This window comes from Balaenoptera musculus, chromosome 19 (genome assembly GCF_009873245.2).
Source record: "Balaenoptera musculus isolate JJ_BM4_2016_0621 chromosome 19, mBalMus1.pri.v3, whole genome shotgun sequence".
Lineage (NCBI taxonomy): Eukaryota > Metazoa > Chordata > Mammalia > Artiodactyla > Balaenopteridae > Balaenoptera > Balaenoptera musculus.
The window spans coordinates 49284307-49301027 of NC_045803.1; the positions used below are offsets into that span (position 1 = coordinate 49284307).

Genomic DNA, 16721 nt, shown 5'->3' on the forward strand with positions numbered 1-16721 from the left:
TGAGATAATTCATTATGCCATAGTAGATAACTAGTACAACTTCAATGTATGGATTCCAGAAACTCAGAAGATCTCAAGCAGAATAAAAACCAGAGAAAAGCACACCTGGGCTTGTTGTTCACATTGCTAAAAGCCAGTGATAAAGATGAATGTTTTCAAAGTAGCCAGTTTGGGTGAATCTGGTAGAAGACATTCCATACAGGGGAATAAGGATACAAATGAAGGCTGACCTCTCATCAGAAGCACAGGTCAGAAGACAATGGAATGATACCTTTAGTGTGCTGAAGGAGGAAACACTGTCAACCTAGAATTCTATACAGGATGAAAATACATTTCACAAATGAAAGTAAAATAAATTCCTGTTCAGATTAAACAAATGCTCAGAGAATCGGTTGTCAACAGAACTGCACCGTAAGTAATACTGATGGAAATTCTTCAGGTTAGACAGAACTAACACCGGATTAAAACACAGATCTTCAGGAAGGAATGAAGGGCACTGGAAATCATGAATATGTCAGTAAATGTAAAAGCCAGTGTTTAAATTTTCCTCTTGATTAGGTAAATTAAATTATAAAGTTTATAGCATCTGGATTTAAAATATATTATTACAACCATAGCACAAAGAACAGGTGTTTGTGTCGGGAAGGATGTTAAAAATTATCCCATGGTAGGCTTCTGACATTTTATATTAAGTAATACAACATAAAATATAAGAAGAGTGTGATGGATTAAGGATGTGTCTTATAATCTATAAAGAAAATATTAAAATACAATAAACAGTCATATAGCTAAAGGGTGAGTAAAAAAATAAAATCGAATGCAAAACAATATGAAGTAAACCAAGAGGAGGCATGAAAGGGGGAGCAGAAATACAAGATACCCTGTGGGAAAAAAATAAGAAACAAATATCAAAACGGTAGATCTGAAAACACACTACCAACTATTACACTAAATGGCCGTGGATTAACCATCTCATTTAAAAGGTAGAAAATGGCCAACAGAGTTTCAAAATCGCCAACTATATTCCATCTGCAAGGGACACTAAAATGTTGCCATATTTTTCCATCCTCAGATGAGTAATTTGATCCTGACTCTTCTGTGTGTGCAAATTTAGCTCAGAACATCTTGGCTTTGAAATGCAATAAGGACTATTGTTTACTTTATAATTATGTTCATCAGAATAATTTTAAGAATCTTGCTGTTGTTACTGTTTTTTAGGACCAATGACACTGGATTCCTTTCTTATAAAGAACATCTACCAGTAACTAAGATTGTGATCACAGACACCGGTCGACCACATTCAGCAGCAGCCTATAAACTAGGACCTCTGCTCTGCCGGGGAGACAGTAAGTGGTGGCGACGTGCCGTAAACATGTCTGAGGAAAGTGATGTCGCTTAAGAACCATGTTTCTATCTTATAATAATTAATCAGACTTCTCGTGTGAAAACTCATAAGCAGTGTCTGAAATCATTCCTTTAGTCAATCAACAAAGCGCCCCTATAGAGTGCAAAGCCCGGCAATAAATGCTGTTACAGCAAACCTTGTTAAGAGTCCAAGAGAAAGAAACCACAAAGCATCTCTATTTGATTGGTTCATAAGCTCATTCCATCATTCCTAAATGTCTGCATGCCATTGTCTATAAAGGAAGGCCTCAGTGCTACATAAAATTATCAAGAATGTATGGTGAGTTTTATACTGTTGGGCCTGGGGTGAAATTAGAACATCAGTAGAATCAAATGTTAGTTTAATCAAACACATTTCAACTTTTAATCTCATTTTTTTTTCCCAGTTTGTGTGTGTGTGTGTTTTTAGTCTAAATCAGTGGGACCTGCTGTTTTGTATATTCAATGTATTAACGCTCTAAACTGGAATTTTTTAGTTAAAATATAGTTTCATAGAAAATACATATTTTCAGCAGGGAATGAAATTAGCATACATATCCATTTATAACCTCTCTGAAGTCAGCTAGGTTAGAGAGTGATGCGTCAATTATTTTTGCTTTTAGTTATTTCCAGAACTTAAAATGCAAATAGAAGAAATATTTATTTACCTTAAAAGTATATCCTAAAATGAAATTTTATTCTAGGGGATCAAAAGAGGAAGAGATGATCTGACAATGCATTGGATTTATGGAGATACATAGCAGAAGTTGCTTAGTTAAGAAAGCAAAGATGATACTGGCCTATAAAAATGTGTATATGCATTGTAAAAAAAAAAAAACGGTCTGCCATTATACCTACCGTCCCTAATCTTTATCATCTCTACTTCCTGTTCTGCCAGTAGGCCTTGAACAGTCACTTAAAGATGACATAGGATATTTCATGCAGAGGAAAGTTATGTGCAAAGAGATGAGGTTGTAAACGCAGGATGCATCCCGAGGAGTGCGATGATTTTGCGTGACTATAGAGAAATTGTTCTGTACATCACATGCACTGCTGGCTCTGATCTTAACCCTTCAGGGGCTCAGGCCGGCTTCCTCCATTTGCCACCATCCCTGGGGAACTGTTCTGCTTTGACTAAGGTCACTCCCAACTCTGTCCCTTAGGGGTTCTTTCTTTCAGACTTCCTGTCATGAACTGAAGCACACAGCATCTTTTCCCTTAGGGCAGTGACTCTCCATCCAAGGTGATTTTGCTCCCTCAGGGGACATTTGGCAATGTCTGGAGACAATTTTGGCTGTCACAACTGTGAGGGGTTTTATGCTACTGGCATCTAAAGGGAGAGGCCAGAAATGCTGTAAATATCCTACAGTGCACAAGACAGCCCTCCACCACAAAGAATTATCTGATCCAAAAGGTCCATAGTCTTAAGGTTGGGAGACTAGAGCGTTAAACTTTTGTGACCACGGGGATGCAGAAGGAGGCTGACAACATTAGGAATAAGGATTTACGAATCCTGAAGTATTTAGAGACCTGCTGATTAACGTCTGACTTATTAATGAAACAATCACCGAGAGCTTTCCTTGGCCTTCTTGTCCCCCATATCTGCTTTAGGGTTGAAGCTCATCCCCACATAAGGTCATAGAGCGTTTTCTGAATAAAGGGCCCTTTTTAAAAACTTTCTCAGTCTGAGGAATGATGGTGGCAGAGTAATGAATGCCCCCGTTTTCTCTGTATGGGCAGACTGTATCTCTGCAGGTGCAACGCCCTAGACACAGTTTTTTTCCTTTCCAGGTGAGATACACTGGGCAGATATAGGGCTTCTAGATATGGGATCATGCACAGTGGGCCTTATAAGCAGAGGAAAGATATGTGGATGTTATCCTGAAGGCATTAGGACTGGATCACTAGTTAGGACTGGGATAATTTAAGACTTAGCTTAATTCTTATGATCCAACTGAAAGCATGGAGATCAGGTACAAACCTAAAGGCAGGAAGGTGACCTTTGACGTAAGACAAGGAAAATGATGAAGGCTTGAACTAGGCAATAGTTGTCATGGGGCTTAAATAAGGGGCTCAGTTAGGGAGGTAAGTTCAGTATGATTTGGACGGGAGTGAGGGTGAAAAGCTGTGAGGATGATCTCCAGCTTCCTGACTTGAGTAAAGCAGGTAGCACCGTTTGTTGAGACAATAAGAATGCTAGTACCCTTCATTGAGACACAGAATTTTTAGATTTTCTTTGAACAGAAAAATGGAAAGATGAAAATAAAAAAATAATATTTTGGATTTATCACACAAACCAGAGATGTTGAAAATTTCATATCTAGCCATGTTTTTCTAGGAAAGAAGACAGAAGCCTTGAGAAAGCAGGACAAATAAAAATGAGTGAGACCTACAGGTACCAGACAGGAGCTTGCTCCTAACTCCAGGTCTTTCTTTTCATTTTTTTAAATGTAGATGGGTATAAAATTTTGTGTTACTACTGCTATTATTGCTTAATGTCAGAAGTCATAGGTAACATCGTTAGGTGTTTTACCAAAAGCACAAAAGATATGAATGATAAAGTCCCCTTTAAAGTTGTGCTGCAGATATAAAACTTAGTAAATATTGTTGACCTTAAAGAATTTATTTATGAATATGGAAATAATTTTTTTGAAAAATATGTGAAAAGTAAACGGCAGAATTCAACATCCTACTTATGATAAAAACTAAGCAAACTACGAACTTAAAAAAACTTTCTCAGTGTTTCAAAAGGCATCTGTGAAAATCTGAAAATCTGACTATTTATCCTGAATAGTCACAGACTTAATGCTTCCTCTCTAAAATCAGGATCAAGACAAGGATGTCTGTTCTCACCTCTCCTATTCAGTATCATACTGTTGGTCCTAGCACATGTAGTATGTCAAGAAAAGGAATTCAAGTCATACAGATCAGAAAGGAAGAAATAAAATGTCTCTATTTACTGATGACATGGTTTTCTAGGTAGAAAATTCTTAAGAATTTGTAAAAAAAAAAAAAGTGAGTTTAGCAAGATTACAAGATGCAAGGTCAATATGCAAAAAATAAATTATATCTCTATATGCTAATAATGAAAAACTTTAAATTGAAATTTTAAAAGTACCTTTTAGAGCAGCACCAAAAAAATGAAATAATTTGGTATAAATATAACAAAAACATATAACATTTATGAGAAATAATTAAAGAACTAAATAAAAATGTAATACTGATAGATTGAAAGATTTGATTTTGTTAAGATGTCAATTTTCCCCAAATTGATGTACAGATTTAATACACTCTCAATCAAAATCCAGCAGGCATTTTTTTTTTTTTTTTTTTTTGCAGAAATTGGCAAGCTTACTCTAAAATGTATAGGGGGAAGCAAAGAAACTAGATTAGCTAAAACATTTTGAATAATAAAAACAAAATTGGAGACTTAACTATCTGATTTTAAGGCTTGTTGCAAAACTACACAATTCAAATCAGTATACATTGATATCAAGATAGACAAATCAGTTAATGGAGTAGAATAGATATATGTATACACACACATATACACATAAGGCAACTCAAGGGAGAAAGAATAGTCCCCTTCAAGAAACAGTGCTGGAACAATTAGAATCCGTTTACAAAAACAAAAACAATAAAAGAATTTCATCCCATACTTCAAACTGCATATAAAAATTAACTCAAATTAATCATAAACTTAAATGTAAACCCACGAACTATAAAACTTCTCTAAGGAAATATAGAAGAAAATCATAGTGACCTTAGGTTAGGCACAGATTTCTTAGATGCAACATCAAAATCATGATCCATAAATTTTTTTAATGATAAATTGGGTTTCACCAAAATTAAAAACTGCTTTTAAAATGACATTGGGATTGAGATTGGGATTGACATATACACACTACTATATATAAAATAGATAACTAATAAGAACCTACTGTGTAGCACAAGGAACTCTACTCAATATTCTGTAATGACCTACATGGGAAACGAATCTAAAAAAGAGTGGATATATGTATATGTATAACTGATTCACTTTGCGACACAGCAGAAACTAACACAACATTGTAAATCAACTATACTTCAATATAACTTAATTTTTTAAAAATGGAAAGAAGAACCACACACGGGGAGAAAATATTTGCAAAGCGCATATCTGATAAAGGCTAGTATCCAGGATATATGAAGAACTTTCTAACAGTGCAATTAAAAAAAAATTCAGATTAACAAATGGGCAAAAGATTTGCACGTACATTTTGTCAGATAAAATATACAGATTCCAAATAAACACATAAAAAGATTTTCAACATCATTAGTCATTAGGGAAATGTACAATAATACCACAAGGAGATACCAATATATAACTATTAGAATGGCTGAAATTGTAAAAGAATAATAAAACAAAGAAACTGACTAGTAAAGATTTTAGTAACATGGGTATTCTCCAGGATACTCCTAGGATCTTACTGAATATGTTTCTGACTTTTACTAACTTTAGAGACAAAGGGTCAAAGGAAAGAATCACGGGAAAACATCTGGGTTTACAGTTAATAGAAAGATTATAACTAGGAGGGCTCGTACATATATTTTCCTTTCTGCTCACTCTCCTGGGAGCAGTGGGGCCATCTTCATTTTTGAGGTGCCATCAGAAGTCTTCTAGACCAGGGGTCCCCAACTCCCAGGACGCGGATTGATACTGGTCCGCAGCCTGTTAGGAACCGGGCCGCACAGCAGGAGGTGAGCGGCAGGTGCGCCATTGAAGCTTCATCTGCCGCTCCCCATCGCTCCCCATCGCTTGCATTACCACCTGAACCGTCCCTCCCCCGCACCGCCCGTCCGTGGAAGAATTGTCTTCCACGAAACTGGTCCCTGGTGCCGAAAAGGTTGGGGACCACTGTTCTAGACCAGTAATTCTTCAACTTCAGCATGCATTAAAAATTATTGGAGAGCATGCCAATTGTAGTTGCGTTATCTTCAGAACTCTCCCCTCACACTAAGGAGAAAGCGTAGTAGTATTGACCCCCGGCGTTAAATGTTTTTTTGACATCAATCAGGAGAATACCTACACGGAACTTCCCCTATTTCTTCAGGTCCTGCAGCACAGAGAAAATTCATCCACCACTGATGGCATCTGGCTCCATTTCCTCTTCACTTGCTTTCTTTCCTTCATCTGCAACACACCCCCAATCCTTTTACTGAAACCATTCACACTCACATTCACACCCTTCCTTCATGAAGCCTTCCACAGGTCGCTAGAGGACTTTACCTACACTTTCAAAGAATGTTCAGTAAATTACGAAGATATACTTCTCATACTGGCTTTTAATTATTTCTGAGCCTCTCAAGAGCAGGTCCATTGCTCATTTATTATTGTATTCCTGACACCTAGTACATTACCTGTTACATGAAAGATAATCAATAAATAGCAGCTTATGAAAGAATGAGAATGATCTCTCATACAGCTCGAGAAACCTATAGCTTGGAGTTACTCGTGAGAGAACAGGAATAAGTTTTTTATTGTATAAGCAATTAAATGATATGCAAATATATGCTTTTAATTAAAGGAGTTTATATTTTGAAAGACTTATTCTGATTTTTAAAAATCACAAAGTACAAAGGACGTTTAGTACCATCCTGAGCCATTTCTCATTCATGTACGTGGGCTTGAGGCAGTGAAAGTGCTTTCAAATAAGCACATGATTTTACTAAATACTTTTGATTTTTCACTCTTTTAATAAGACAGTGACTTTATAAAACTGAAATATTATCTACTTCTTGAAGAAAGAAAAATATCTTATGACTTATTTTGCTTTTTGTTTTGTGTTCTTTTGAAAACATTTACATTACTAGCTAGTAACTGATATTCAAGAAACTTCCCAAATGTGGGGCAACAAACATTCTTTCTAACACTTTCAAAAGATTTCCATTTTTTTTGAGACTGGGAATCCTGATAATTCTCAGAACTACAATAATATTCTTTTGTGACAAGATTCTACATGTATATATCTCTATTCATTGTTTTAAATATTAAATATTAATGACAATTGATATGAAGTCATTCTAAAATTTTAAGATATACAGAAATGTCAAAGAAAAGACTACAGTAATCACCAAGAGTCACACACCTCAGAAATAATGATTTATACCAGTGAGCATTATTCCAGACATTTCTAAATATCGCTAGTGCAGGGTTTCCCAACCTCGGCACTCTTGGGCTGAGTAATTCCTTGTGATGGTCGGGGGCCGTCCTGTGCATTGTAGGGCATTTAGCAGTATCCCTGGCCCCTACCTGCTAGGTGCCAGTAGTACCCTCCCCAGTTGTGACAACCAAATATGTCTCCAGAAATTGCCAGATGTTCCCTGGGGTGCAAAATAGCCCCAGATTGAGAAGCACTGTTCTAGACAGAAGAATAGAAAAAGAGATTTAGAAATAAATTTGCAAAACTTTATTAACTGAAGTTGACAGAGAAAGAAGAAACAAATTGAAGCTGTAGGGATTGCTTTATATTATTTATATATCTAATAAATATATATTCAACTTGTATGATCTTGCTAAACTTAAAAAAATTATAAAAAATTTAAAGGTTTTAGAGTCACTTGGTTTTATATTCAAGTTGTTTTAAATTTTAGATAGCATTGATCTATTCTGAAAAATGGGAAAATTAGCACTCATCTGTCCCTTCCTCATCTTTTTCTCCCCCCACGTCCCGATTTTTGTTAGTTATGCTATTATTTGTATGGTTGTTTATTTTTGAATGCTAACCACTGGTCCTATCATCAGAGCCTCTCTATTCTTGAATGATTTTTTTTTTTAATTTATTCTTGGATTGCATTGTCAGGTAATTGATATTTTCTGTGGGTTTTTTTTTTTTTTTTCCTCTAGAAAGACCCATGAGTGTTGCCATTTCCTGAGTTGGCAAATGCTTGAGAGTATTTGTTGCCTCAGAACTCTAAGACAAAGTTGGCTGGTTTAACCTTATGTTATTTTTTGGTAACAGCTTTTTTGAGATATAGTTCATGTGCCCTATGATGCACCTATTTAAAGTATACAATCTAATGGTATTTTAGTATATTTAATCATTTTAGCATATTACACAGAGGTGTCCAACAATCGCCACAATCAATTTTAGAACATTTTCCTACCCCGTAAAGAAACTTGTACCCATTAGCAGACATTCCCCATTTTCCTCTCACCCCACCCCAACCCTAGTCAACCGTGGATCTACTTTTTATCTCTGCAGACTTGCCTATTCTGGATATTTCATATAGATGAAAACACAGAGTTTGTGATCTTTGTGACTGGCTTCTTTCACTTAGCTTGCACATTGCTAAGGATTATCCATGGTGTAGCTCGTATCAAATATTCATTATTTTTAGGACCAAATAATGTTCCATTGTATGGATACATCACATTTTGTTCATCCATTTATCAGTTGTTGGCCATTTGGGTTGGTTCCACTTTTTGCCTATTATGAATAATGCTGCTATGAACATCTGTGTATAGGTTTGTTTTTCTGGACATGTATATTTCCACTCTTAGGAGTATACATCTAGGAGTGGAACTTCTGCACCAAAAGGTAACCCTATGTTTAACCTTTTTAGAAACTGGTATAGTATTTTTGAATCACACTTTGTGACTTTTCACCACTTTGTACATAATATTCTACTCTATCTGTACTAAGAGATGCAGTCAACTTTGTCTTTTATAGCTTTTCTAGGTATCTTTTGATGGACTATATTTCATTATGAAGGAATGCTTTATTTTTATTTTTCCCTAAAAGAGTTTGTATGTGCTTTATTCTCAGAATTCTTTCAAATTTGATAAGGTCTATCTGTTACCTTAATGCTTAAAAAAAAAGTTAGGCTGGCAACATTTTCTTTCAGAAATCTGTGGACAGTGCTCCTGTATCTTCTAGTTTTTAATGTTGCTGTGGGAAATTCTGAGGCCAAACTGACTTTTCCAGCTTGAGGTGATTTGCTTTTTCTGCCAGAATAGTTTAAGGAATGGTTATCCTTATAGGTCAGTACTTAACAAGGATGCATCTCAGTCTTGTGTGCTGGTATTAATTTTTCCTGAAATAGGCTGTGATGTGGTAAAACAGATACCTGCATTTCATAATCGGTTTAAAGAGTTGTAAGCATGATCTAAATTTCTGCTCTCAGTTTGCTAATCTGGACAAGGTAGTATTTTTAACTCTTTGGCATTTGAATTTTTCAGCCAATTTTATGAAATGTATTTCTTCTCAGTTAATTCATTGTGTTGAAATTTTATGTCTAACCAAGGCGCCCTCAAAACCTACATGGTTAGGAAAGATTGTTCTAAGTTACTTTTTCTTAGATTCTTGTCATTGAAATTAGTTTCTTCATTTTGCCTGCATTGACTTGTTCAGCTGTCTGAGAAATCACAGCTGCCCAGAATGCATTAAATAATCAAAGGTGCATGTAGGCAATAAATAACTTTGCAGAAGTTGTATTCTTAGACTGGAAAACGATATTGACGAGTGATTGGGTTAATTTCTCTTCCATTGACAGAGTTCTATTCCATTTGGCAGACTACAATAAACCATTAAAAAGAATGAGGACCAATTCCATTTTAACAGATAATCATATAATTTTGCAAGCTCCACTATATCTGATAATCCTTCACCATTAATAAATTCTTTTTATGTTAATTCTTATGTTTCTTTTTGTTTTCTTTCCTTGGGTTTCCTTTATTTAATTTTCTTAAAGTTTCTCCACCCTTTTAACCCCCTCCTCTTCTTGCTTTTCCTCTTTCTTCTCTCTCTGCGGTCTCCCCTCTTTACCTTCCTCTTTCTACATGTTTACCAAAGAATTTGAGTATATGTATGAGATACGTATAATACATCCAAACTGGGAGTGATTACTCTAAGCTTTCTATTCATAGCATTGTGTAACCATTACTGTAATCAATTTAGAACATTTTCATTACCCTAAAAAGAACTCTTCACCTCTTAGCCCCTGTCATCTTTCAATCCTTCCGTCTTCCCAGCCAACTAGTCTACTTTCTGTCTCTATAAATCTGTTACTTTTAAAAGGAGAATCATTATCATTAATAAATGATATAAATAAAAGTTTAGCAAAACAGGTATTTTAAAAATTACTTGTAATCTTAATATTCTACTAAGTTAATTTTCCTGTACGGGCTCTTTTTACTTTATGTATGGAATTAAATACTTAGTACATCTTCCTTTTCTATGTAAAAGACCATATGGATCCCGTTATTCATTACGATTTCTTTTGAATTCTGGAAAGTTAATAAGTAAGTGGCATCCCTGACGGAATCTTCCCAAATCTCTACTACCCTATATTGAATGCAATTGAGAATATATTAATTATTAATTACTTTTATTAATTATTAGTAATAATTACTTAGAATAATGCATCATGGTTTTTTTAACATATATATATATGGCTATTCTTCTTCAGATTCTTTTCGCATATAGGTTATTACAGAATACTGAGTAGAGTTTCCTGTGCTATACAGTAGGTCCTTGTTGATTATCTGTTTTATATATAGTAGTGTGTATATGTTAATCCTAAACTCCTAATTTATCCTCCCCCGCCCCACATTTCTCCTTTGGTAACCATAAGTTTGTTTGCTATTTCTGTGAGTCTGTTTCTATTTTGTAAATAAGTTCATTTGTATCATTTTTTAGATTCCACATATAAGTGATATCATATGATATTTGTCTTTCTCTGTCTGACTTACTTCACTTCGTGTGATAATCTCAGGGTCCATCCATGTTGCTGCAAATGGCATTTTGTTGGGATGATAAAGAGCGTTCATATAGTAAGTGATTGCATTCTGGTCTGCTCCAGGTGTAGCTTTGGGATTTTTAATCCACCCCAGCCATGAAATCTTCTCTTTAAAAGACCTGCCACTTCTGGCTGGTGTCTGCGTGCTGGGCTCTGCTCTGCTTCCTCTTTCTTGCCCCTCCTTTCTCAGAGGCAGTCCAGATCCTCCTGGGTGCTTCCTGGCACAGTCTGTAAAGAGCTGAGTTATCATTTGGAAATATTGGCCTTTCCTGTCTTTATAGTTGTTGTGAATTAGCAGCAATTTCTTAATTCAATAAAGTGTTCTTACTTCATTTTTTACCTATTGTGAGTCTGTAAAATAAGGTTTGCTAACTAGATAAATGTGGTACTATGTGTGTGTGAGTGTTTAAACTACCTAAGGTAATAAATTGTTTTCATTACTGTAGAAGCATTCATTGTAAAAATAGCAGCAATTCAAAGAATTGTTCCTCTGTTTCAGCCAGTTCCCTGAAGCCCTCTGTATGATGCTTTATTGGGTTAGTTGTGATATAAAAATGAAACAAATGGGATATTATGTTCTTATAGTAATAATATCTAATTTAGACCTTTAAGTAATTCTGAGTGTTCCTCTTAGTAATCACTCCAAATGAGCAAGGTTTAATAAAATTCCATAATTTAAAGTTACAGGTTTATTTTAATGTTCATACATTTCAACAGAAAGGCATTTAATTCCTTCTAAAAATAGGTCAGGTAAAAACTTTTAAGAACACTAATGTGTTATTACCCCTGGCTTGATATTTTGCTTTTCTTGCTCTCTTTCGTAGAGAGCAAAATGTCTAGGCACAGAAATAGCTGCAAAATGGAAATAAGGGCAAAGTTTGACATACTCAGAAAATATACAGTTTCATTTGGCTGTAGAAAAAAAAAAAAAAAAGCCCTCTAAGTATATTCTCAGCTGAATAAACTCAGCTCTAAAATTGTCCACATATGAGCTGAGGATTGACTTTTGAATCAGGTCCATAGGAAATACAGGAGAAAATACAATAGATGTAAGTAAACCCTGTTTGTTTGGATCCAGAATTTATAGAAAATAAATTATAATCTAAGGAACAAATAGAAGCCAAGTCAAGTTCGTGACTTTTAACTTAACGAGGTATCCGTTCTCTGCTAACGTAACAAAACGTTGTTTTGAAATTCCTGTGTTCTAACTTCAGAGGATCAAAACGTCTTTCTTCCAGGAAGGTAATTTAGTAGAATTTCATTCAGTGTTGTGAGTACATATGATGGCAGTTGCTTAAAACTGAAGATGTATATTTATTTTTGATGTGTCGACAACTTGCTGGTGGCAGCGGCAATGCGTAGTTCATTTCTCCAATAATGCTTCTCATCAACCACATGTATCCAGTTGGATTTCACTTCCGTCACTTCATGCCACTGCATGTGTATTTTCTTTTCCATGCTTTGTTTTTATAAGACCCGAGAATATTTTTTTCAAAAGAAAACTTGTGGAAACTTGTAGATGTAACCAAAAAAATGAATGGGAAGGTGAAAATAAGAAGTTGTATTTGGACAGAAATTATAATTTACTTTATAGTCCACATAATTTTTGCAGATGTCTTACTTTATACTACAATTTTTAAACATTTGCTCCTTATTTTGAGCATTTAAACAAATTTTGAGAACCCTTTTCCTACTTCACTGTTATAAGCAAAATAAAAGATAGTTTTGAATGAAAAGAGCATTTTCATGAGAATATCAGCATAGCACAGAGTAAGTAGTGTCTTGATCTTTAATTAGATGAGAATATTTTGACTGCCAGTCTCAGTTTAGAAAATCACAAAACCCATTAATGAAAACAGTTAGTTGGGGGTGTAACTCTGTAAGGTATGTTAGAAGTATTAGAACAAAAAACACTTTGAGCTTCTGTAGAGTTTTTGTTATTCAAAGTAATGTAGGTGTTTAAATTTTCAAGTTATAAAAAAATGTCTATTAATGTTTGGCAGATCTTATCATAATGCTTTGGTATTTAGGCTGCAGGTTAGTTTTCTTATATGAAATATAACTTTCAGACTGTTACTGCAGTGATCTTTCCTCTCCTATGTTGGAAGGATCCAGAATTTCAACCTTGTAAAATCTCCAATCATGTTTTCATGTCTTGTATACTGTATAATTAACAGACAAAAGAAAAGCAGGTTTGTATAAATTAGCAATATTTTAAGAGTAAAACTGCAAAAAAAAAAATAGAAAATATAGTTATGTCATTTATTTTATGAATTTGTTTTCCTTTTTTATCTTTCCCTTTTAAAAAAAAACAGGGTTATTTTGGAATTCAGCTTCCTTCAATACTGAGGCTTCATACCTTCATTTTCCTACTTTCCACGGAGAACTTAGTGCGGATGTGTCTTTCTTTTTTAAGACAACAGCTTCATCTGGGGTATTTTTAGAGAACCTGGGGATTACTGATTTTATACGGATAGAGCTACGCTGTAAGTCTTTGGGATTCTATTTAGGAGTAAATTCTTTAACTAATTTTTAAAGTACTATGTTTCTGCTTTATCAGCTGAATCTTTTCATTGTGTCCTTTTGAAAAAAACTATGATATTAAGATAGCGTTTTTGCAAGAAAATTATTTGATATTTAACATATATAATAATTTGGGGAAATTATTAGTCTTCTCTAGAACCAACGTAAGTCTTTTAAATTCAAAGAATTAAAAATTTTTAAAAATCCAAATTCTCAGTTAACTTCAAAATTACTTAATTAAATCAACCAGCTGTATTGTTTTGATATCCTCCTAGACTGCTATTAGTATTTTGATATCAAATGCATATTGCATGCTTTTGAAATTAAATAAACTTTGAATCACTGTCAAAATTATTTTTATATAAAATGCCAGATACTATTTAGTTTTCTTACGCTGGCTAAATAGCTTTCATTTTTATCACCATGAAAAATTAACTCTGGTGATGAATTTCTTAGAATCCATTTTTTCCCCAAAATACAAATGTATTTTACTGTCTCATTCCACATCTATTCTGTGCCGACATCAATGGTTCCTTCCATAGAGTTCAAACCATTGTCTTCATGTTTAGTGACCGTTGATGCTATGGTGCTATTCCTGAGTGTATTGAAGACTCAGCTCTCCACCACGGGGACTAATGTGAACAATCTTCACGTCTGACATTTCCAGCTCCTGCAGTCGTGGCATTTTCATTCGATGTGGGGAATGGGCCTTTTGAAATCTCGGTGCAGTCACCCACTCACTTCAGCGACAACCAGTGGCACCACGTTAGGGTTGAGAGGAACACGAAAGAGGCATCCGTTCAAGTGGATCAGCTCTCACCAAGGACGCAGCCTGCTCCGGCTGATGGGCATGTCCTCCTACAGCTCAACAGTCAGCTCTTTGTGGGTAAGTCCTGCTTTTAGGCAGTTTGTCTTTAATTGCATGGCGTAAGTGCAGAGATGGGCCAAAATAAAATAACACCAACTAGAAGATAACGATAACACCACCACCAAATCCCCGTTTATTGAGAACCTATGTTCCAGGCTGCACCAGGTGTTTTATTACTTCCTCGTAACCAACCTGTGAAATGGGTATTATCCCTGTTTTACAGACGAGGTAACTGAGTTTCAGGGAGCTGAAATGACCTGTCTTCAGAAATCCACCTAATAAATGAAATTCAAATTTGTGTTTGACTAATTCCTAAACCTGCATTCTTTTATTCCATTCCCATTTTATTGAGATATAATTGACATACAGCACTGTATAAATTTAACATAAACATTCTTATTATTACAGATTATGTGACTTGTTTCAGTTTTTCTTTAAGATTAATATCTTTAATATAATATTGGAAATGTTTACCTCTTCTCCCCAGGAAGTGGAAGAACCTTCCTTGTAAATCCAGCTGATGCCAACCAGTGACCCCTGTGTAAAACAGGCCAATAGCAGGGCAAAAAAAAAAAAAAAAAAAAAAAGCATGAGCAAAGTGTGTAGGATCCATGATTTGACCAGTTTCACCAGTTCTTCTGGTGTCCCTTATTTTCCCTGTTTTTCTCATGTCTTGTGACCACCTACTTCATATTTATATCCAAACGTTGTTCCTTTATTTTCTAAATACATTCACTTGTTATTTTAGAGACTTGATAGCAGAATCCTCCTGGGTGTGTTTGTTTTATTTTACATCTCTGCTAATTACTTAACAGAACTTATTGACCATAAAGTTCAAGGAATTATGTCTTGATCACTTTTCATACATTTTAGTGTAAATGAGGACACAGCAACGCTGTCAAGCAGGATAAATTGTAAATTATCAGAAATTATATTTCAAGCACTTGTAAGAGTTATGTTTTAGGAGAAAATTCTCATCAGGTCCCCATTACGTCTTCTCTTGCTTAACAGCCTTGTTTTATTCTCTCTCACTGCGAAGGATGAAGCTTATTTAAGGGTATGGAAATCATAAAGAAACCATGAAAAGAAATACATAACTTTTCTTTTAATAACATGCTAGGAGCTCAGTCAGGAAATTGACACAGATATTTCTTGAGTTACAAAAAATAAGAGATGGCCACAACAAAAGGTATGGCAATTTCAAATCTGTCAGGATCTAGGAAATAGCCTTACTATTCTTAGAAATTGAGAAGGCTGAAACAGTCCTCGAATTTTTCAGTGAAATCTGCTGCAGTTTGCCTGTGCATGACCTTTCATTCTTCGTATGAATTTTAACTTCATAGAAATGGAGTCACTATATATTGTGTCTGATGGGAATTCTAGCCTTATTTGGTTTCGGGTAGTTGTAATGAATAGAAGTACTGTTATGACACACAACTGTGTGTTCGAACAGACTTGAGTCTTTTGCCATCAGTCATGTGTTATAATTTTAATAAGATCTAAGAGATTTCATCTTTATGGAGGCAGTTGGTTAGGCTTTTGACATTCCTACATGTGTTAAATTCAAGGATGATTGTGTTACTTGAAAGTTTTAAAAACTGAAATCTATCTTATGTTTAAGTCAAAGTTGTTGAAAATTAAAAAGGAAAGGCAGAAAGAAAGATCTCTGAAAAAAAGGTTACATCTATTAATAAAAATCTCTTTATACAGTGCCCTCCTTCCTACTCATAGGTAACTGAGTAAATTGAAGTGGTTAATGTGATAATATTAAAGACGGACTCATGTAAAAAAAAAAAAAAAAAAGGCTTGCAGCCTTAGGTAGAGGCACATTTTTGGCTGTCAAGAGGCCACATAAGGGTCTGTTTTCATCTTCACCTCTACTGCAAGAGTGAACCACTCTTAGGAAAGGGCCCCAACCAAGCTAATAGAATAATACATACAAGACAAAATAGTAATTTGTCAATTTACAACATTACTGTCAAACAAATCAACATTTTTTTTTTCTAGATGAAAATACCTTTCCCCTGTAGGAAGATTCAATAGAATTTAAATTATAATTAAAAGATTATACTGAATTAGCATAAAGTGGGTGAAAAGTAGTAAAAAACTAGTAATAATTGCAGCTGGTTTAATGTAGCACTACCGAGACCAAAAGTAGTTCTCGGCC

The 16721-nt window shown here is 34.8% G+C and overlaps 1 protein-coding gene across 4 annotated transcripts in view; it reads left to right on the forward strand.

Annotated features, from left to right (window-relative positions):
* The window catches only part of CNTNAP4 (contactin associated protein family member 4), a 257943-nt gene that overhangs the window by 209562 nt on the left and 31660 nt on the right, over nucleotides 1-16721 (forward strand). For 3 of the 4 annotated variants that reach the window (XM_036835023.1, XM_036835026.1, XM_036835025.1), the window contains 3 exons: nucleotides 1219-1346; nucleotides 13479-13649; nucleotides 14354-14572. In XM_036835023.1, the coding sequence (XP_036690918.1) occupies nucleotides 1219-1346; nucleotides 13479-13649; nucleotides 14354-14572 (518 nt within the window). The remainder of the gene's footprint in view (nucleotides 1-1218; nucleotides 1347-13478; nucleotides 13650-14353; nucleotides 14573-16721) is intronic. The other variant, XM_036835024.1, reaches the window with a different exon arrangement.